Source organism: Oncorhynchus keta, chromosome 30 (assembly GCF_023373465.1).
Source record: "Oncorhynchus keta strain PuntledgeMale-10-30-2019 chromosome 30, Oket_V2, whole genome shotgun sequence".
In the NCBI taxonomy this organism is placed as follows: Eukaryota; Metazoa; Chordata; class Actinopteri; order Salmoniformes; family Salmonidae; genus Oncorhynchus; species Oncorhynchus keta.
This window is the reverse complement of record NC_068450.1, coordinates 52,477,590-52,501,254: the sequence shown is the minus strand read 5'-3', so window position 1 is coordinate 52,501,254 and position 23,665 is coordinate 52,477,590. Positions and strand designations below refer to the sequence as shown.

The 23,665-nt window shown below is 42.6% G+C and overlaps 1 protein-coding gene across 1 annotated transcript; it reads left to right on the top strand.

Moving 5' to 3' along the window:
• On the top strand, positions 1 to 17,971 carry kynu (kynureninase). The gene is made up of 14 exons (XM_052488522.1): positions 1 to 288; positions 510 to 680; positions 8,576 to 8,696; positions 8,910 to 8,992; positions 9,798 to 9,859; positions 9,965 to 10,036; positions 10,369 to 10,443; positions 10,590 to 10,736; positions 14,189 to 14,287; positions 14,568 to 14,641; positions 14,736 to 14,788; positions 15,059 to 15,144; positions 15,427 to 15,657; positions 17,593 to 17,971. Exons 2-14 carry the CDS (start codon positions 512 to 514, stop codon positions 17,719 to 17,721), a joined length of 1,401 nt encoding a protein of 466 aa, XP_052344482.1. The 5' UTR covers positions 1 to 288; positions 510 to 511; the 3' UTR covers positions 17,722 to 17,971.
• Positions 17,972 to 23,665: the final 5,694 nt, after the last annotated feature.

Sequence of the window (23,665 nt, the reverse complement as noted above, 5' to 3'; positions counted from 1 at the left end):
AATCGAAGGAATGGAAGAAATAATAGGCTGTCCTGAAAAGCAACACATGGCAGTCTATGAAGGAAGTAGGTCTACATAGTGCCTCTTCTTCGCCCATTTTGGATATAGGTGTTGTTTACAGTATCATAAAACCTCGCCAGTGAGTTTATCTCTGAGGTCAATTATTAGCTAACTGCGGGAATTAACAGAGGGGTGAAAGAGCACTCCTGAATGTGTCCGAATAACTCTCAAACTGGTGAAAGAGACTGTGATATATTCAACTGAAATTGGAAATACTTGCATTATCTGGTAATTACCTAATTATTTAATTGTTTCTCCACGTCATAATATAATATATTGAGCTTTGGAATGCAGGCAGTGCATAAATGTAATTTTAGCCAACCTGTCAAAACATTTGAGGTGGTTATATAGCCTGTGTAGATAGTATACATACTGAAGGACTAGTTTTGTTTGATCACTATTTGTAAATTGGACATTACTCTAAATCATTTTCCTTTTTTCAACTTCAGTAATGGACCCATTTGACGCCATGTCTCCGCGCAAGGTTCTGGAGCGCGTCTCTACTCTGCTGGGATGCAGCCAGACATCGAATGAAGTAGCCACATATCTGGACAATCACGACGAACTAAAGCATCTACGTGAACAGTTTCTATTACCCAAAGTTGCAGAACTCCCTCCTTGTAAGTAAAATGGCAAGCAAGCCTTTTTATGCACTGGCTAGTTGCTTCTCCGTCTCCCCATAGCAGTCTGTGGAGTGTCATGATATTATTATTATCTTATGTGTAGGAAAACCTCTGACCTTTCCTAACTTGTGGCCAGAGATTTTCTGGCTACAATGAGCCTTGCTTGCCCCAATTTAGTCGAAAGAATCGTCTGCTGTATAGTCACTATGGGGAGGACTTTCTAGAGCAACCGGTTAAATTGTGAATTAGAGCATTTTAAAAACATATTTAAATGTTTAAACTACTGAGATATATACTGTATGTGATTATTGAAAGCATCTGTGAGTTTGCTTGATTTACTGTCATCCGAAATTAAGTTATTTCATTATTTTGCCATATATAATTCATGTATACTACACTACTTTACAACGGGCTGGCGTTTTGACCTCATCGAATTGGTTGGAATTCCACATGTTTTTTTTTTTTTTACCTCAGATTGGTGATGCTCGTATATAAACGTTTTATAGTCAACATGACACAAAATCAATTGCTTATAACCTATCAATATCTTTAGTTATGTACTGTTGATTTTGTCATACAGGCTGGGCGTTGCACGGACAATTCGGGGCGGTCATTGCAAAACATAGACCTCTACAAGTTCTTGTCTAACCCACCGTGTGTAGGTCATTCAACTTTCCGTGGGGCCTTTTGAGTCGTGTTAGTTTAAACAGTGCTAAACCTGAACGTTTGCCCGCTGTTCTATTGATTTCAGTGTATCGATGGAAGTGATGAACAAAAAAGTGTTGCATTACACTTACCAGGTTGGAGACCCACTTGAAACAAAATGCAACACTTCAAAATGAAGCCAGCTGTTTTCTACAAATTGTCCTCTAACCAGTGATGCACACATTATTCCCATGTTCTGCGTGGTTTTTGAGCTGTGTTAGTTTTAACAGGATGTGCAACCTCATCTCACCCTCTTGTGCAAATAATTTAAATGTTATAATCGATAGGAGTGATTTATTTTATTTAAGCTTTATTTATCTAGGCAAGTCGGTTAAGAACACATTGTTATTTACAATTATGGCCTACCCCAACCAAACCTAGACGATGCTGGGCCAATTGTGCACCGCCGTATGGGACTCCTAATCATGGCCGGATGTTATACAGCCTGGATTTGAACCAGGGACTGTAGTGACGGCCCTTAGCACTGAGATGCAGTGGCTTAGACCGCTGTGCCACTCGGGAGCCCCAAAACACTCTTGCTGTTTCTATTTTTGTTTTGGTGAACCCTGTATCAAAATTCAACATTCCAAAATGTAGCCGATGGTACTGTAGGTTGTCCTCTAAGCAGTGATGTTTTTTGAGCTGTTGTAGTTTCAACAGTGGCCCACTCTTACATGCAGAACTGCTTTGACTCAGCGACATTTGTGGGTTTTCAAGCATGAACTGCTTGTTTCAAGTCCTGCCACAACATCTCAATTGGGATAAGGTCTGGACTTTGACTAGGCCGTTCCAAAACTTCAAATGTGTTGCTTTTTAGCCATTTTGATGCGTACTTGATTGTGTGTTTTGGATCATTGTCTTGCTGCATGACCCACCTTCGCTTCAGTTTCAGCTCACAGACGGATGGCCTGACATTCTCCTGTAGAATTCTCTGATACAGAGCAGAATTCATGGTTCTTTGATTAAGGCACAGTCCACAGGTGAAGAACAACTTGTCATCTTGACTGGTTTTGCTTGTAAATCTTTTTTTTGTTTTATTTACAAACATTTTCATATTTTTTCTAGTGAGGTCCTGAGACAGCAAAGCATCCCCAATTCACCACACTCTACCACCACCATGCTTGACCTTTGGTATAAGGTTATTACTGTGGAGTGCAGTGTTTGGTTTTTATCAGGCATAATGGGACCCATGTCGTCCAGAAAGTTATACTTTTGACTCATCTGTCCATAGAACATTCTTCCAAGAGTCTTGATGATCATCCAGGTGCTTTTTTGGAAAACTTGAGTAAACTTTTTGGATGAGATGATACCCATGGACACTGACAGAGTGAAATTGAGTGTTGAGAAATATTTTATTAACAGTTATTCAAATTGACATTTATGTTCCCTGGAATTCCACATGTTTTTTTTTTTTTTACCTCAGATTGGTGATGCTCGTATATAAACGTTTTATAGTCAACATGACACAAAATCAATTGCTTATAACCTATCAATATCTTTAGTTATGTACTGTTGATTTTGTCATACAGGCTGGGCGTTGCACGGACAATTCGGGGCGGTCATTGCAAAACATAGACCTCTACAAGTTCTTGTCTAACCCACCGTGTGTAGGTCATTCAACTTTCCGTGGGGCCTTTTGAGTCGTGTTAGTTTAAACAGTGCTAAACCTGAACGTTTGCCCGCTGTTCTATTGATTTCAGTGTATCGATGGAAGTGATGAACAAAAAAGTGTTGCATTACACTTACCAGGTTGGAGACCCACTTGAAACAAAATGCAACACTTCAAAATGAAGCCAGCAGTTTTCTACAAATTGTCCTCTAACCAGTGATGCACACATTATTCCCATGTTCTGCGTGGTTTTTGAGCTGTGTTAGTTTTAACAGGATGTGCAACCTCATCTCACCCTCTTGTGCAAATAATTTAAATGTTATAATCGATAGGAGTGATTTATTTTATTTAAGCTTTATTTATCTAGGCAAGTCGGTTAAGAACACATTGTTATTTACAATTATGGCCTACCCCAACCAAACCTAGACGATGCTGGGCCAATTGTGCACCGCCGTATGGGACTCCTAATCATGGCCGGATGTTATACAGCCTGGATTTGAACCAGGGACTGTAGTGACGGCCCTTAGCACTGAGATGCAGTGCCTTAGACCGCTGTGCCACTCGGGAGCCCCAAAACACTCTTGCTGTTTCTATTTTTGTTTTGGTGAACCCTGTATCAAAATTCAACATTCCAAAATGTAGCCGATGGTACTGTAGGTTGTCCTCTAAGCAGTGATGTTTTTGAGCTGTGGTAGTTTCAACAGTGGCCCACTCTTACATGCAGAACTGCTTTGACTCAGCGACATTTGTGGGTTTTCAAGCATGAACTGCTTGTTTCAAGTCCTGCCACAACATCTCAATTGGGATAAGGTCTGGACTTTGATTAGGCCGTTCCAAAACTTCAAATGTGTTGCTTTTTAGCCATTTTCATGTAGACTTGATTGTGTGTTTTGGATCATTGTCTTGCTGCATGACCCACCTTCGCTTCAGTTTCAGCTCACAGACGGATGGCCTGACATTCTCCTGTAGAATTCTCTGATACAGAGCAGAATTCATGGTTCTTTGATTAAGGCACAGTCCACAGGTGAAGAACAAATTGTCATCTTGACTGGTTTTGCTTGTAAATCTTTTTTTTTGTTTTATTTACAAACATTTTCATATTTTTTCTAGTGAGGTCCTGAGACAGCAAAGCATCCCCAATTCACCACACTCTACCACCACCATGCTTGACCTTTGGTATAAGGTTATTACTGTGGAGTGCAGTGTTTGGTTTTTATCAGGCATAATGGGACCCATGTCGTCCAGAAAGTTATACTTTTGACTCATCTGTCCATAGAACATTCTTCCAAGAGTCTTGATGATCATCCAGGTGCTTTTTTGGAAAACTTGAGTAAACTTTTTGGATGAGATGATACCCATGGACACTGACAGAGTGAAATTGAGTGTTGAGAAATATTTTATTAACAGTTATTCAAATTGACATTTATGTTCCTGGAATTCCACATGTTTTTTTTTTTTTTTTTACCTCAGATTGGTGATGCTCGTATATAAACGTTTTATAGTCAACATGACACAAAATCAATTGCTTATAACCTATCAATATCTTTAGTTATGTACTGTTGATTTTGTCATACAGGCTGGGCGTTGCACGGACAATTCGGGCGGTCATTGCAAAACATAGACCTCTACAAGTTCTTGTCTAACCCACCGTGTGTAGGTCATTCAACTTTCCGTGGGGCCTTTTGAGTCGTGTTAGTTTAAACAGTGCTAAACCTGAACGTTTGCCCCCTGTTCTATTGATTTCAGTGTATCGATGGAAGTGATGAACAAAAAGTGTTGCATTACACTTACCAGGTTGGAGACCCACTTGAAACAAAATGCAACACTTCAAAATGAAGCCAGCTGTTTTCTACAAATTGTCCTCTAACCAGTGATGCACACATTATTCCCATGTTCTGCGTGGTTTTTGAGCTGTGTTAGTTTTAACAGGATGTGCAACCTCATCTCACCCTCTTGTGCAAATAATTTAAATGTTATAATCGATAGGAGTGATTTATTTTATTTAAGCTTTATTTATCTAGGCAAGTCGGTTAAGAACACATTGTTATTTACAATTATGGCCTACCCCAACCAAACCTAGACGATGCTGGGCCAATTGTGCACCGCCGTATGGGACTCCTAATCATGGCCGGATGTTATACAGCCTGGATTTGAACCAGGGACTGTAGTGACGGCCCTTAGCACTGAGATGCAGTGCCTTAGACCGCTGTGCCACTCGGGAGCCCCAAAACACTCTTGCTGTTTCTATTTTTGTTTTGGTGAACCCTGTATCAAAATTCAACATTCCAAAATGTAGCCGATGGTACTGTAGGTTGTCCTCTAAGCAGTGATGTTTTTTGAGCTGTTGTAGTTTCAACAGTGGCCCACTCTTACATGCAGAACTGCTTTGACTCAGCGACATTTGTGGGTTTTCAAGCATGAACTGCTTGTTTCAAGTCCTGCCACAACATCTCAATTGGGATAAGGTCTGGACTTTGACTAGGCCGTTCCAAAACTTCAAATGTGTTGCTTTTTAGCCATTTTGATGCGTACTTGATTGTGTGTTTTGGATCATTGTCTTGCTGCATGACCCACCTTCGCTTCAGTTTCAGCTCACAGACGGATGGCCTGACATGCTCCTGTAGAATTCTCTGATACAGAGCAGAATTCATGGTTCTTTGATTAAGGCACAGTCCACAGGTGAAGAACAAATTGTCATCTTGACTGGTTTTGCTTGTAAATCTTTTTTTTGTTTTATTTACAAACATTTTCATATTTTTTCCAGTGAGGTCCTGAGACAGCAAAGCATCCCCAATTCACCACACTCTACCACCACCATGCTTGACCTTTGGTATAAGGTTATTACTGTGGAGTGCAGTGTTTGGTTTTTATCAGGCATAATGGGACCCATGTCGTCCAGAAAGTTATACTTTTGACTCATCTGTCCATAGAACATTCTTCCAAGAGTCTTGATGATCATCCAGGTGCTTTTTTGGAAAACTTGAGTAAACTTTTTGGATGAGATGATACCCATGGACACTGACAGAGTGAAATTGAGTGTTGAGAAATATTTTATTAACAGTTATTCAAATGGACATTTATGTTCCCTGATCAACTGCCATGTTTTCGACTTGTCAGTACGAGTAGTTACTGAGTGTAAGGGGGCAATTACTTTTTCACACAAGGGCATTGGGTGTTGCGCAACTTTGTTAATAAAAATAAAAAAAGTATATTTTAATGTATTTGTAAACTCATGTTCATCTTATATTAGCTTTTAGTTGAAGATCTGATAACATTCAGTATCAAAAATATTCAACAATAGAGAAAATCAAAAGTGGCAAATACTTTATCATGGCACTATGTATAGACATTATATGTATAGATAGTACATTATATGTATAGATAGTACATTATATGTATAGATAGTACATTATATGTATAGATAGTACATTATATGTATAGATAGTACATTATATGTATAGATAGTACATTATAAGTATAGATAGTACATTATATGTATAGATAGTACATTATATGTATAGATAGTACATTATATGTATAGATAGTACATTATATGTATAGATAGTACATTATATGCATAGATTTTCAATATATCACACCGTTTCTGCATATTGGTTATTGATTTGGACACTTTAAAACTGTCTTGACATTGGGCTATTTATTAATGACTTGTCATCAAGAAGCGATAGCATCATTTCCAACTTAAGTTTTAGGAATGTAAATGTAACTTTCAACATAAATTTTCCAATGCTATTGTACTTAATCAGGTAAAAACTGCTGAATGAGTCCGAAAGTGTGCTGGGATTGATTTATTTTGTTGATACCGTCTACCAGAAATAACCAAAATGGTTTTGCCCTGCCTACTGTATACAGTTGAAGTCGGACGTTTACATACAATACATTTAAACTCAGTTTTTCACAATTCCTGACATTTAATCCCAGTAAAAATTTAGGATCACTTCTTTATTTGAAGAATCTCAAATGTCAGGATAATAGTAGAGAGAATGATTTATTTCATCACATTCCCAGTGGGTCAGAAGTTTACATACACTCAATTAGTATTTGGTATCATTGCCTTTAAATTGTTTAACTTGGGTCAAATGTTTCGGGTAGCCTTCCCACAAGCTTACCAAAATAAGTTGGGTGAATTTTGGCCCATTCCTCCTGACAGAGCTGGTGTAACTGAGTCAGGTTTGTAGGCCTCCCTTGCTCGCACACGCTTTTTCAGTTCTGCCCACAAATTTTCTATAGGGTTGAGGTCAGGGCTTTGTGATGGCCACTCCAATACCCTGACTTTGTTGTACTTAAGCCATTTTGCAACAACTTTGGAAGTATGCTTGGGGTCATTGTCCATTTGGAAGACCCATTTGCGACCAAGCTTTAACTTCCTGACTGATGTCTTGAGATGTTGCTTCAATATATCCACCTAATTTTCTTTCCTCGTGATGCCATCTATTTTGTGAAGTGCACCAGTCCCTCCTGCAGCAAAGCACCCCCACAACATGATGCTGCCACCCCCGTGCTTCACGGTTGAGATGGTGTTCTTTGGCTTGCAAGCCACCACTTTCTTCCTCCAAACATAATGATGGTCATTATGGCCAAACAGAACTATTTTTGTTTCATCAGACCAGAGGACAATTCTCCAAAAAGTGTGATATTTTTCCCCATGTGCAGTTGCAAACCATAGTCTGGCTTTGTTATGGCGGTTTTGGAGCAGTGGCTTCTTCCTTGCTGAGCGGCCTTTCAGGTTTTGTCGATATAGGACCCGTTCTACTATGGATATAAATACTTTTGTGCCTGTTTCCTCCAGCAAGGTCCTTTGCTGTTGTTCTGGGATTGATTCAAACTTTTTGCACCAAAGCATGTTCATCTCTATGAGACATAACGCGTCTCCTTCCTAAGCAGTATAACGGCTGCGTGGTCCCATGGTGTTTATACTTGCGTACGATTGTTTGTACAGACGAACGTGGCACCTTTAGGCGTTTGAAAATTGCTCCCAACGATGAACAGTCAACTTAGTGTATGTAAACTTCTGACCCACTGGAATTCTGATACATTGAATTATAAGTGAAATAATCTTTCTGTAAACAATTGTTGGAAAAATTATTTGTCATGCACAAAGTAGATGTCCTAACCGACTTGCCAAAACTATAGTTTGTTAACAAGAGATTGGTGGAGTGGTTGAAAAACGAGTTTTAATGACTCCAACCTGAGTGTATGTAAACCTCCGACTTCAACTGTACATGTAGGTCTACAAGATCCTACATACAGAGAGGAAACGGCCTCCCTGGTCGGGTACAATGAGGTCAGAAAAGATTTGCTGCTGGGATATGTATTATAGCTGGAAGCGAGATGCTCACAACATATGGGTTGGCCTGAAAAAAAGGAGATGACTAAGCACTTTCATTTAGCTAACTAAGTGTTTGAAAGTTGAATCATTTTAATGACATTCTTCAACCGCAAAACAAAAGCATCTTTCTGGGGTCAAGAAGTAGGCCGTGATTTGAACAATGCAGGGAAACTTCTTAGTAAAAATGTGTGGATCGATTGCGCTAATGCACTGTTATTGTTCCCTTAGCTGACCTTACGCTTGTGGATGGCACCAAGGAATGCATTTACTTTGTGGGGAACTCACTTGGCCTCCAGCCCAAAATGGCCAAGAAGTACATCGACGAGGAGCTGGATAAATGGGCTAAAACGTAAGTTGTTCCCTCAACGTTTCCCCCAATGTCCGCTTTATGACACTGAATCAGCTAAAGTTTTAGTCAACTATTTCAAGTACAGTAATGGTCATTTGAGGATGACATGTCCCCCCCTGAACCTTTCTCTTTAAAAAGCTATTGTCCTATCTGTGAAATGTGTATCCTATCCTTGTAGCTGTGAGCATAGTTTTATTGCGTTCTGTTTTACAGGGGGGTTCATGGCCATGTACAAGGCTCTCGACCTTGGGCCTGGGCGGAGAACAATATAGAGGGACTCATGGCTAATGTAGTTGGTATGTTCATACAATAACACATGTTCAATGCATTATCTAACATAACGTTCTATGTTAGTTGTATGATCATATTAGTGAACATGAGCTCGGGCTGAGATGGGGCTGTTTAACGATGCATGTCGGCACATTTACAGGCTTTTTACACTGATGTGCGAACAAAGGGTTTCAATACACAGTCATCACGGTTCCCTATATCGGCATTGTTCCATTTTTCACACAGCACCGTTAAAAGCCTGTAATTTCCAGCTCTCATAACATCCATGGTTAAATTGTCAGGTAATTCTGATAGGTTATTATCGTTCTGTCCGGCTGTTGGAAATGTATGACAGAGAGACCTATCTGTGATTGGTTTTAAAAGGTAATTGCACCCTGACATCTTTTGCAGAGTGCAAAGTACAAGCAAACCAAACAACTGAAGGCCATTGTGCAATCACCTCAGATGCCTTTTATGTGTGGAAAATGTACTTTGGAAAATGTAGGTTGTGATAGCTTAAATGCTATTAAGTAAAAAATGTGTTCGAATGTTATATCAGAGCAATGGGAATTAAATCACCTTTGTGTGTGCGTGTGTGTGTGTGTGTGTGTGTGTGTGTGTGTGTGTGTGTGTGTGTGTGTGTGTGTGTGTGTGTGTGTGTGTGTGTGTGTGTGTGTGTGTGTGTGTGTGCGCGCGTGTGCGTGTGTGTGTTTGCGTGTGTGTGTTTGCGTGTGTGTGTGTGTGTGTGTGTGTGTGTGTGTGTGTGTGTGTGTGTGTGTGTGTGTGTGTGTGTGTGTGTGTGTGTGTGTGTTTGTGTTTGCGTGCCAACAGGGGCTAAAGTTGAGGAGGTTGCCTTGATGAACGGGTTAACAGTTAATCTGCATATTCTGTTGGTAAGATAACGTCAAACTTTTATACAAATTGCCAACGTAAACATACGCTATCACATTATATACCGAGACTTTACATTAACAACATGTTATATATTTGCTTTACAGCTGTCTTTTTACAAACCTACAGCAAAACGTCACAAAATCCTTCTTGAGGACAAGGCTTTCCCCTCAGACCATGTGAGTAATTCCAACGACACAGCACTTGTTTTCAACCGACAGGATGTTGGTGTAATGACTGCAGGTCATTTTGTGTTCAAAAGGCATTTGCATTCTTCAACTGCATTTCAACCATAATTCATGTTTTTGCCCTAAAAATAACCAGTTTTGACAGTTGTAATCTACTTGTTAAAGTGTGCAGAGACTACTCTTCGTCATTTACACTCGTAATAGAAATGTCCGCTGTTGTTATTCCCACTAGATGTTATCTGTTGTTTCTGTGTTGGTGGAGAAGAGTGGGGGTAAATTGACCCACTTTTTTCTACCATGTTCATCATGTGTAATTTCTTCAGTATGCTGTGGAATCTCAGATCCAGTTGAAAGGTTACGACCCTAAGCAGAGCATGCTGCTCATGAAGCCCAGACCGGTAAACGAGTCTTCCTTTTTTTCTATAATCACCTTTAGGGGAATAGGACATAAATAATAACTTTTATTTGCACCTGTTTATTAACAGTTATTAAAAGTGACATTTTATATACCCTGATCAACTGCTGTGTTTTTTAAAACCGGCAGGGCGAGGAGGTGCTGAGAACTGAGGACATTCTGGACACGATAGAAAAGGAGGGAGATTCCATTGCGGTGGTCCTGTTCAGTGGAGTGCAGTACTACACCGGGCAGCTCTTTGATATGGCCGCCATCACTAAAGCAGGGCAGAAGAAGGTTAAAGGATGACTTTTTAGAACCAATCCTCTGTCTTTTTCTCGCCTGCAGTGAGACCCAAACATTTTTTTTTTGGGGGTGTTCAACTTTTGAACGAATTCTTTGTCTATAAACTACTTCTAAACCCTTTACAAATCCCCTTAGAGCAGGGTTCCACAATGCCCACCCCCACTATATATACAAACGTATGTGGACAGTACACCCCTTCACATTAGTGGATTTGGCTGTTTCAGCCACACCTGTTGCTGATGTGTATAAAATCGATCACAGAGCCATGCAATCTCCATAGACACATACTGGCAGTAGAATGGCCTTAATGAAGTGCTCAATGACTATCATCGTGGCACCTTCATATTTTTTTTTAAACATATTTTTCTCGCCAATTTTGTGAGATCCAATTGGTAGTTAGTCTTGTCCCATCGCTGCACCTCCCGTATGGACTCGGGAGAGGCGAAGGTCGAGAGCCGTGCGTCCTCCGAAACACAACCCCGCCAAGCCGCACTGCTTCTTGACACACTGCTCGCTTAACCCGGAAGCCGGCCACACCAATGTGTTGGAGAAAACACCACATACCTGGCGACCGTGTCAGCGTGCATGCGCCCGGCCCGACACAGGAGTCGCTAGAGCGCAATGGGACAAAGACATCCCGGCCGGCCAAACACTCCCCTTACCCGGGTGAAGCTGGGCCAATTGTGCGCCGCCTCATGAGTCTCCCGGCGCTCGACACAGCCCGTTATCGAACCCGAATCTGTAGTGATGCAGTGCCTTAACCCGCTGCTCCACTCGGGAGGCCTAGTTCGTCAAATTTCTGCCATGCTAGAGCTGCCCGTTTAACTGTAAGTGCTTTTATTGTGAAGTGGAAACAACAATCGGCTGGAGTGGTATAAAGCTCGCTGCCATTGGACTCTGCAGCAGTGAAAACGTGCTCTCTGGAGTGATGAATCACTCTTGACTATCTGGCAGTCCGACGGATGAATCTGGGTTTGGTGGATGCCAGGAGAACACTACCTGCCCGTCTGCTTTAATGTTTTAATCAAATTGTATCTCTATTACTTCTTGCGGTCAAATTGTAGTCTACAAATTATTTGTTATTATGTTCCGGCCTCTGAGCCGCCGCTCAAGAAAAAATCAGCCCGCGGCTGAATCTATTTCATGATCCCACTCCTTAGAGGGTACTCCAACATTATCTTGATGGAGTTTTATAAAGGTTCAATTTAAACAGTCAAGGGACAACACTGCCCTCTGGTCTCCAAACTGTGATACTGTCACTACATTGCGACAAAGCAGTGAAATGGATGAGTCTTTGTTTATAATCGGTGGTTAAATTGGGGTGGAGTCGCACCCGCCTACTTTCCTTCTAGTTTCTATTCTTATAGTGAACCCTTGTATCAAAGGGGGCATAAGCTTGATCTATGCGTTATTATACTCGCACAATCTGGATTCCCTGAGCTCTCTTTAGAACCAATGGGAAGAGGATTTTAGGTGAACAACTTTCCGATGAAACTTGGCAGAGTATGCTTCAGAGAATACATGTTTAATCTATACGTCGAAGACATGCTGTAATTCAATTTAAAATACTTAATAGGCTGCATTGGTCAAAGGCACAATTATCCAAGATTAGACCAGAAATAGATACCACTTTTTGACCGATGTAAGCAGGCTCCTGCTACTTTATTACACGTTTTGGACATGCCCGGAATTGACAGATTTCTGGATATCCATTTTTTTAGACGTTTTCTAGACTTATAGAACCTTCTGCCTTTTTTTGCATTATTCGGCGTGGCACCACGGGAGGCCCCTCTAAACAGTTCTATGGGCAACATGCTGGCATTTACTTCTTTTCTAGCTAGGCGTCTTATACTATTTAAGTGGAAGGATCGGTTTCCTCCTGCTTTTAACCACTGGATAAAGGAAGTTACGCAACATCTCAAGCTAGAGAAAAAAAACTCTACTCCGTCCGGGGATCTGCGATTACATTTTATAATATCTGGCAACCTTCCCTATCCTTTGTAGAAGACCCACCTAATTTCACCCAGCTATCTCCATAAACCAACCCACATTAGAATTATTAATTGTATATCATGTCTGCTTTAAGTCTGGTTTTGGGGTGGGGCTCTGTTTGCGCATGGAGGGTGGCTCTGATTTGGTGGGGGATCCGTGTGCGTTCTGCCCTCAGACCTGTTCTGTCTGTTATCTATATAATCATAAATGCCAAATAAATAAAACTTGGGGTCTAGAACCGGGCTCCTGCACCTTGGGTCAAAAGGAGAAACGGACGGAGCAAAGCTCCAGCAATGTTAAGGTTTTGAACAGAAGAATAGGATTAACCAAGGTTAGGGTTAGGATTGAACATATGGCTATAGTTGAGGTTAGATTTATGCCAAGTTGGGTGTTATGGTTGTGGTTGACCTGGGATGTGGATATGAAGCTAGGGTTAGGGTTGTGGTTGAAGTTGAAGCTAGGGTTGAACAGGGATGTGGATATGAAGCTAGGGTTAGGGTTGTGGTTAAGTCTGTGGTTGTGGTTGACCTGGGATGTGGATATGAAGTTGGAATTGTGGCCGAGGGTTAGAGTAGAACCAGGAAGTGAACATGAACCTAGGATTAGTGTTAGAGGGACTCCACTGTATTCCTAATTCAACCCCTGTTTATAATGCATAACAGCCATTGTGTATAGTCAACGTATTTGATCATGCTTCTATCTATTGTATAATGTTATTGTTAACATTGGCTTTTGAGTTAATGAAGCATGTTATTTAAAACAAAAAAGCATTTTGTCAGACACAACAGCTGCTCCAACAGCGTCCTCTGTTGTCAGGGATGTGTAACAATTTGACATGATTGGTTCGCCGGATTTGTCTGCGTTCGCCTCATGGAAGTGTATGATGCCCATTCCAATTCACTACATGCGGACAATGACACTTGTCAAATAAATAGCAGTGTGTTGACAAGGAACTAAATGTTGACACTCGGGAGATGTCAAACCAAACACACACACACACACACACACACACACACGCACACACACACACACACACACACACACACACACACACACACACACACACACACACACACACACACACACACACACACACACACACACACACACACACACACACACACACACACACACACACACACACACACACACACACACACACACAAGCCTTCCCTCTCTGTCACATTTAGCAGGGAAATCAAAACAACCAGATTTAGTCAGTCCTAATGATCCTCAGAATAATACCCCTACTAGGAATACATTCATAATTTATCAAGCTTGTCTTAAAAAGACATGTACGCACACAAACGAACACACACACACACACAGGCAGGCAAACAAACACACACACACTCACGCTGATGAACTGCCTCTGATGTGTCCTGACTGCACAGCTTCGGCCTGCTGCCCTTAGCATCTGGCATGACGGTGCGTTTTTGTTCTTCCCACAGGGCTGCTACGTTGGTTTTGACTGTGCACACGCAGTGGGCAATGCAGAGCTGAAGCTGCATGACTGGGGAGTGGACTTTGCCTGCTGGTGCTCCTACAAGGTCAGCATTGGGGTTTGTGTGGGCGAAATCAAGGCAAATGAGCTGCTGACAGTGGCTTCACTCTGTTTCCTGTCCAACACCTGCTGACACAGGAAGACAACAATATGTGGGGTCGAAATGTACTCGTTCGAGCTTAATATTGCCGACAATTATTTTCTTGCCGTTGTTATCGATGCCCATTTCAAATATTGTAGATTATCATTGGTCTTCAACATTGTAGAAAGTAGGCAGACAAACTATGCAATGTGTTGGTAAGAATTATTTTTGGATTCACGTGTAGTATGTGAATTCTGGAGCTGGTGGTCTGGCTGGAGCCTTTATCCATGAGAAGAATGCACTTACAGTCAAGCCTGCGTGAGTATGACGGTGCAGGCCAGCTCAGATTTGTGTTCCTATTGCGTGTTTGACCATGGTGTATGTTTTAACTGCTCGTTACTTTCTCTCTCAGGCTCACAGGATGGTGGGGACATAACTTGAAAACAAGGTTCCGCATGGATAATGGTATCAACATGTTTGTGATCATGTTCTCATTCTAGTCCCAGTACTGGGGACACATTGCAGAATGTTGCTTCGAGTTGGCCCTGTCGGTCTCTAAGCAGAGACACCCACGAAGCTTGATTTACACTGACATCTTGTGGTCATTTTAGGGTATTACAGACAATAGGTTCTACTGTGTTCATTTCGCCGTTTCAGTCAAGCCAGAACCCAAATGAGTTTATCACGAACATCCTACATTTTTTCTGAACATTCTACATTTTTTTCTGACCATAGAAATGGATCTACTACCTGGTATAAGTGGCTTTCGGCTATCAAACCAACCCATCCTGCTGGTGTGTCCACTGCAAGCTAGTTTAGAGGTGATTGGAATCATTTTGGTTTTTCATATCTATTTCATACAGCAGATATTATAACTTTTTCATACTCATCTCTCTTACCATGGAGTTTAAAAGTGACCTGTAAAAGGTTGTAACTGTTATAATAAGCAGGGTTGGGGTCAATCCAGGAAGTAATGTGAAATTCAAATTCTCTTCAGTGTTTTTCAATGGAATTGGAATTTGGTTTACTTTCTGAATTGAAATGGAATTGAGCCCAGCTCTGGCAATAACTGATTAGTTGTCAATCTTTGTGAATACATCCAGGTCTTTGCTATGACCAGTATGGCAGCTCTGAGGAAGAAGTCCAGACTTCTGACAGGTTATTTGGAGTGTCTGATTCAGCACTACTACAACAAGGACGAGGCCCAGCCTCACAAGCCCTACGTCCATATCATCACTCCCTCCCACCCTGAGGAACGAGGCTGCCAACTCTCCCTCTCTTTCTCTGTCCCCATCGCAGCCATATTCCAGGAGCTGGAGAAGAGGGGTGTCGCTGTGAGTGGCTTCATATATAATAAACTCAGCAAAAAAAAAAACGTCCTCTCACTGTCAACTGCGTTTATTTTCAGCAAACTTAACATGTGTAAATATTTGTATGAACAGAACACGACTCAACAACTGAGACATAAACTGAACAAGTTCCACAGACATGTGACTAACAGAAATTGAATAATGTGTCCCTAAACAAAGGGGGGGGGTCAAAAGTAACAGTCAGTATCTGGTGTGGCCACCAGCTGCATTAAGTACTACAGTGCATCTCCTCCTCATGGAGTGCACCAGATTTTCCAGTTCTTGCTGTAAGATGTTACCCCACTCTTCCACCAAGACACCTGCAAGTTCCCAGACATTTCTGGGGGAATAGCCCTAGCCCTCACCCTCCGATCTAACAGGTCCCAGACGTGCTCAATGGGATTGAGATCCGGGCTCTTCACTGGCCATAGCAGAACACTGGCATTCCTGTCTTGCAGGAAATCACGCACAGAACGAGCAGTATGGCTGGTGGCATTGTCATGCTGGAGGGTCATGTCAGGATGAGCCTGCAGGAAGGGTACCACATGAGGGAGGAGGATGTGTTCCCTGTAACGCACAGCATTGAGATTGCCTGCAATGACAACAAGCTCAGTCCGATGATGCTGTGACACACCGCCCCAGACCATGACCTCCCCAGACCTTAGTCCAGCCTCTCTCAGCCTGTTGCGGACAGTCTGAGCACTGATGGAGGGATTGTGTTTTCCTGGTGTAACTCAGGCAGTTGTTGTTGCCATCCTGTACCTGTCCCGCAGGTGTGATGTTCGGATATACCGATCCTGTGCAGGTGTTACACGTGGTCTGCCACTGCGAGGACTATCAGCTGTCCGTCCTGTCTCCCTGTAGCGCTGTCTTAACGACCATTCTCACAGTACAGACATTGCAATTTATTGCCCTGGCCACATCTGCAGTCCTCATGCCTCCTTGCAGTGTATTCACGACCATTCCACAAGTGCCTGTTCATTCATTGTTTGTGGAAGTATGGGAAACAGTGTTTAAACCCTTTACAATGAAGATCTGTGAAGTTTTTTGGAATTATCTTTGAAAGACCTGGGTCCTGAACAAGGGATCTTTCTTTTTTTGCTGAGTTTACAAAAGTAGTACATTATTGACGAGTTTCCCAGACCCATATTAAGCCTAGTCTGGACTGAAACTTGCTCTCTTAAATAAAATACAAATTCAGTTTTTTATTTTTATCCATTGACCATGCTTTTTAGTCCAGACGTGGGTTTACATGTAATTTGGGTACAGAACACACGTTCTTAATATGTATGCTGAACAAAAAATATAAATGCAACATGTCAAGTCTTGGTCCCGTGTTTCACTAGCTGAAATAATAGATCCCAGAAATGTTCCATATGCACAAATTATGTGCACTAATTGTTTTTACATCCTTGTTAGTGAGCATTTCTCCTTTGCCACGATAATCCATCCATCTGACAGGTGTGGCATATCAAGAAACTGATTAAACAACTGCAGACCACGTGTAACCACCCCAGCCCAGGATCCACCATATGCAGCTTCTTTACCCTGCAGGATCGTCTGTCTGTAATAAAGCCCATTTGTGGGGGGAAAATTAATTCTGATTGGCTGGGCCTGGCTCCTCAGTGTGTAGGCCTGGCTCCCCAGTGGGTGGGCCTATGCCCTCCCAGGTCCACCCATGGCTGGGCCCCTGCCCAGTCATGTGAAATCCATAGATTAGGGTATAATTGAATTTATTTCAATTGACTGATTTCCTTCTATGAACTGTAACTCAGGAAAATCTTTGAAATTGTTGCATGTTGTGTGTATATTTTTAGTCAGTATAAATGTTTTATGCATGATTATACAGACATTGATTTGAATCTATGTTTTGTAATTGACTATTGCTGTTTTGATCTGTTCTCTCCATGCGATCTCAAGTGTGACATGAGGGAACCCAACGTTCTGCGCATCGCTCCGGTGCCGCTCTACAACTCCTTTAGCGACGTGCACCGCTTCATCACTGTTCTAGGATCAGCTTTGGCTGCCAGCAAAGAAATACAACAATGATTGAAAGAGTCTTTTACTGTTACCCCACCTTTCAGAGTAATTTTGACAGTGATGTTTTTATCGACTATGTGCTGGAGTCACTGACAGGTCTTCTGAACTACTGTCCCAAAGAATTGCAATATGTTTTGCCTAGGCTACTCAGTAAAACAAAATTGGTTGGAATTGTATTCCTACTCAAAATTTATTGAGACAAGTTTGTTGCTATACAATGTTAAAATAAAATAGTCAATTACTGTGAATCTCAATTCAAGATGAGCTTCTGCATTTTTATTTTGAACCTTTATTTTGAAAGGGAGTCGATGCTGAGACCACGGTCTCTTTTCCAGATGAGCTCTGTGTAGATCAACAGTACACATCAAAATACAATTAACACGTGAAACTACAACTCACATGCAAATTAAAATGCCGGGACAGAGAAAAGCTTGGACTGGGCTGAGCCAGAGCTGCCCTTCCGTGGGGGTGGGAGGGCCAATAGACCAGAGCTGCCCTTCCATGGGGGTGGGAGGGCCAATAGTCCAGAGCTGCCCTTCCGTGGGGGTGGGAGGGCCAATAGACCAGAGCTGCCGTTCTGTGGGGGTGGGAGGGCCAATAGTCCAGAGCTGCCCTTCCGTGGGGGTGGGAGGGCCAATAGACCAGAGCTGCCCTTCCGTGGGGGTGGGATGGCCAATAGACCAGAGCTGCCCTTCCATGGGGGTGGGAGGGCCAATAGACCAGAGCTGCCGTTCTGTGGGGGTGGGAGGGCCAATAGATCAGAGCTGCCGTTCAGTGGGGGTGGGAGGGCCAATAGACCAGAGCAGTTCCTCTTGCTGCTCCGTAGGCATTTACCATGGTCTTGAAGTGGATGCGAGCTTTGACTGGAAGAGGGTGAAAATCAGGCGGGCTGTAGCGTTCTGGGTAAGTTGCAGGGGTTTGATGGCACAAACTGGGAGCCTGGAATCGGACCTGTGTGTAGGGTTGTACACTACGGATGTTGCAGAGCATGAACCTGCAGGAGTGAGCCACTGCTTTGATGTTTGCAGAGAACGACAGGGTGTTGTCCAGGGCCACGCCAAAGTTCTTTGCACTCTGGGAGGGGGACACTGGAGTTGTTAACCATGATGGAGAGGTCTTGGAGCGGGCAGGCCAGCTCTTTCTTGTTGAGCTTGGGGTGGTGGGCCGACATCCAAGCTGAGATATCTGCCAGGCCCGCAGAGATGCTTGACTTGACCTGGGTGTCAGAAGGGGGGGAGGCGAAAGGTAGTTGAGTGTCATCCACATAGCAATGATAGGAGAGACCATGTGAGGATATGACGGAGCCGAGTGACTTGGTGTATAGAGAGAAGAGGAGAGGGCCTATAACCGAGCCCTGGGGGACACTAGTAGTGAGAGTACGTGGTGCAGACACAGAACCTCTCCACGTCACCTGATAGGAGCAGCCTCCAAGAGTGTGCATAGCCTGAGATGCCCAGCCCTAAGAGGGTGGAGAGGAAGAGCTGATGGCTCATGGTGTTGAAGGGAGTGGATAGATCTAGGAGAATGAGAACAGAGAGAGAGTCAGCTTTGGCAGGGCGGAGAGCCTCCGTGACACCGAGAAGAGCAGTATCGGTTGAGTGACCCGTCTTGAAGTGTGACTGGATAGGGTCAAGAAGATTGTTCTGAGGGAGAGAGCAAGAGAGTTGGTAAGAGACAGCCCATTCAAGTGTTTTGGAAAGAAAATAAGTGATACCAGTCAGAGGGGTCAAATCAATCGAATGTATTTATAAAGCCCTTTTTACATCAGCAAATGTCTCACAGGGCTATACAGAAGCACGGTGGCTAGGAAAAACTCCCTTGAAAGGCAGGAACCTAGGAAGAAAACCAGAGAGCAACCAGGCGCTGGGGGGCGGCCAGTTCTCTTCTTGCTGTGCTGAGTTTGAGTTTATTTTATTTTTACGGGGACAGTGCACATTAATCAACGTTTCAGTAAAAGTGCCGGTTTTAGCCAGCCGGCTAATTTTCAACCGCAGTCCCTGGACAGGTTATTAAAAACAATTACAATATAGACAATCATTGAGCAGTGAGCACATGCAGAGCAACATAGGACAAGCAAGACGTAGCATACAGACAGCAACATAGGACAAGCAAGACGTAGCATACAGACAGCAACATAGGACAAGCAAGACGTAGCATACAGACAGCAACATAGGACAAGCAAGACGTAGCATACAGACAGCAACATAGGACAAGCAAGACGTAGCATACAGACAGCAACATAGGACAAGCAAGACGTAGCATACAGACAGCAACATATGACAAGCAAGACGTAGCATACAGACAGCAACATAGGACAAGCAAGACGTAGCATACAGACAGCAACATAGGACAAGCAAGACGTAGCATACAGACAGCAACATAGGACAAGCAAGACGTAGCATACAGACAGCAACATAGGACAAGCAAGACGTAGCATACAGACAGCAACATAGGACAAGCAAGACGTAGCATACAGACAGCAACATAGGACAAGCAAGACGTACAGACAGCAACATACAGAAGACAGCAACATAGGACAAGCAAGACGTAGCATACAGACAGCAACATAGGACAAGCAAGACGTAGCATACAGACAGCAACATAGGACAAGCAAGACGTAGCATACAGACAGCAACATAGGACAAGCAAGACGTAGCATACAGACAGCAACATAGGACAAGCAAGACGTAGCATACAGACAGCAACATAGGACAAAAAGCAGCAAGGCAAAAATCATAAAAGTAACAAAGTCTTTCCACACCTCACAAGCGACATACAACAGACAACATGGAAAGCGGTAATACACAGCTAGGGACCATGTTCACAAATCTGATTGACCTTTAACCATGTCTCCATGCATTTTGTGAAAGTGTGGTGCAGTTATGTGTGTCTGATGGCAGGGTATTCCAGACATGGGAAGCTCTCACAGAGAAAGCGGATTTACTAAAGGTGCTTTTCCTTAAGGGAACTATACAGTCACCTCTCATGGCAGACCTTGTGGATCTGCTGCCATATGTTTGGGTTTTCTGTTTAACAAACATGCTGAGTGGAGGGGGAGCCAGGCCATTTAGGATCTTGAATACAAGACATGCGTCGGTGTATTGCACAAGATTTTTCCAACTCAGGAGCTCATGCTTTCTGAGGATGTAACAGTGATGATGGATATTGTGCATCCTGTCAAGCACTTTCTACTACTGTTTGTAGACAGACTGAATAGGTTTTAATGTTGTACAGCAATCTTGGCCCCAACTAGTCAAGCAGTATGTTAAGTGGGGGAGTATCATAGATTTGAAGTATTTTTGTAGTTTTGCTACCTCTGTAGTCAAACAATTTCGTATACATCGGAAATTAGCTTGGTTGAATTTGGTTATCTGAATAACCTTTTTGACATGCTTTTTAAAAGAGAGGTTGGAATCAAGTATGATGCCAAGGTAGTTAAAACCAGATACCACCTGGAGCTTCTCCACTGACACATAGACATCTGGCTCAGTAGCATCTGTTGCCCTCTTTGTAAAGAACATGCTAACAGTTTTTTTCACATTGAGATGCAAACACGAGTCACCGAGCCACTTTGTAACCTGGACCATTACAGTAGTGAGTTCTTGTTCAGCTTGTTGTTTGCTCTTTGCATGCACATATATAACTGTATCATCTGCATACATTTGAACTTCAGACCCAGTACAGACAGAAGGCAGATCATTAATATACAGGCTGAACAGGAAGGGCCCCAGTTTTGACCATTGGGGCACGCCCACACCATAGCTAAGAGTGGGCGGCAGCTCATTGCTCTCTTTGACACACTGAGTTCTGCCTTCAAGGTATGATTTCATCCATCTCAAAGCATCGGGGGAAAAGTTGAACTTGGACAATTTTGTGATAAGAATCTCATGGTTAACAGTATCAAAAGCCTTCCTTAGGTCCAGAAACACAGCTCCAACAACGCCCCCTTTGTTCATCTTGGACTTCACATTTTCCAGAAGAAAGCGGTTGGCCGTGTCTGTGGAGTGTTTCGCTCTGAAGCCAAACTGCATGGAGTGTAATGTGAAGGGGCTGTTGTTGAGGTGGGCAATCATTTGTTCTGCTACACACTTTTCAACAACCTTTGACACAACAGGTAGTAAGTATACTAATGGGCCTGTGGTTACTCACGTCAGCAGGGTCGCCCGATTTAAAGATGGCCGTTATTATGGCTGACTTCCATACCCTTGGAAACACCACGAGACCAATAGATATGTTGGGGACCTTAGTAATGGGGCCAATGAGTGACTCTTTGTAGTTTGTAAGAAAGGTAGAGTCCAGCCCAAACACATATTTGGCTTTAGAGTTCTTTAGTGAGCTAATCACCTTGTTCACCTTTGACTCAGAAACCTCCTTTATGATGAAGACAGTTTGAGTGTCATTTACTAGCACTGAGCCCAAGAAACCAGTGGAAGGGTTCTGTGTCAGTAACCTGACAGAGTCAATAAAGTAGGAATTGAAGGCTATTGCTGTTTCGACTGCATCCTGTGTTAGATTGTTATTCACCATGATTTCTAGTCATTTTGCACTGTTACTATGGTCTTTCCCTGTTAACCTTTTTAGATTCTCCCGGATCAATTTAGAATTTGCCTTTGCTTCACCAATTATGTTAATAAAAAAGTTTGCCTTGGCCTGTCGGATTTCTTTCATCACCTTATTTCTCAACATGGTAAACCTACGTCTGTCATGCTCTAATTTGGATCTTAGGGCTATTTTTAGAGCATAATCTCGTTCTTTTCCAGATTTCTCCATTTAGCCAAGGAAGAGTGCTCTTTTGGCCAGGTTTGGATTTGATTTTCATAGGAAACCATTTATTGTAGTCTGGATTGTGGATAGAAAAACCTGACCATCAGCTTCCACGTCTGTATAGGACAAGAGATCCTTCCAGTTAATTCCCTTAAATTGCGTTTTCAAAATAGTTCAATTCACTCTTAAAGATTCTTAGTTGATCCGGCTTTCTAACAGTAGAGAGGTTAAGCCTACTCTTAGACAGCTTTCTGGCTATAAGTGTTAGATTATGATCAGATAGCCCAGTAACCATATTGAATGATTTAGTCACTCTTTCTGGTTTATTACTGATCACCAAATCAATCTGTATTTTAGAGCAACAAGTCACCCTGGTTGGCCCTTTAACAAGCTGTGTAAAGTCAAAGGTTTTAGTGATCCGTTTGAGGGTTTTCCTACAAGACTTGTCTTCATAATTAATATTAAAATCTCCCATTAAGATGACCTCTTTCCCAAAATCACATTCCCTAAGCATAAACTGATCAAAAAACACACTTTTGGTGGAAGGTGGCCTATACATTCCAATGAGGGTAAAAGACATTTGGGGAGACAGTGTAACATTCAGGCCAATACATTCTAGTTCATTATCACATGACCACTCAATTTGTTTACATCGGATATGTTCTTTTATGGAAATCATCAGACCCCCTCCTCTTCCTTCAATCCTGTCTCTCCTGAAAACATTGTAGCCAATCACAACCAAAGCAGCATATAGAGAGTTTTTATGGAGCCATGTCTCTGAGAGGCAGAGGAAGTCAAGGTTGGAGTCTGTGAGCAGAAGTTGAATTTGATCACTTTTTGGAATGACACTACGAATGTTCAAGTGCCCCCCTAGTAGTCCCTTGGGCTTAGCTCGTGGGTCCCAGATTTCTCCAGAGTGATTGAAAAAAGTTAAACTTCCGTGTTTTCTGACGGCTGGGTTTAGGCCGTGAGTCGAGAGAAACCATGGGACTATCGCACTCACCCACTTCCACAGCAGCGACGATCAGTGGACGAGGCCATCCACTGCTTTCCACTCCGGTGAGTATCGCTGGCTTGGTGATGTTAGGCCCAGGATCGAGTTGCACATCCCCGCAGAGTAGGAGGGTAGTGAACAGGTAGTTTAAAAGTTTCAGGTAGTTTAAAATGTTGGACTTGTGTTTGTTACGCC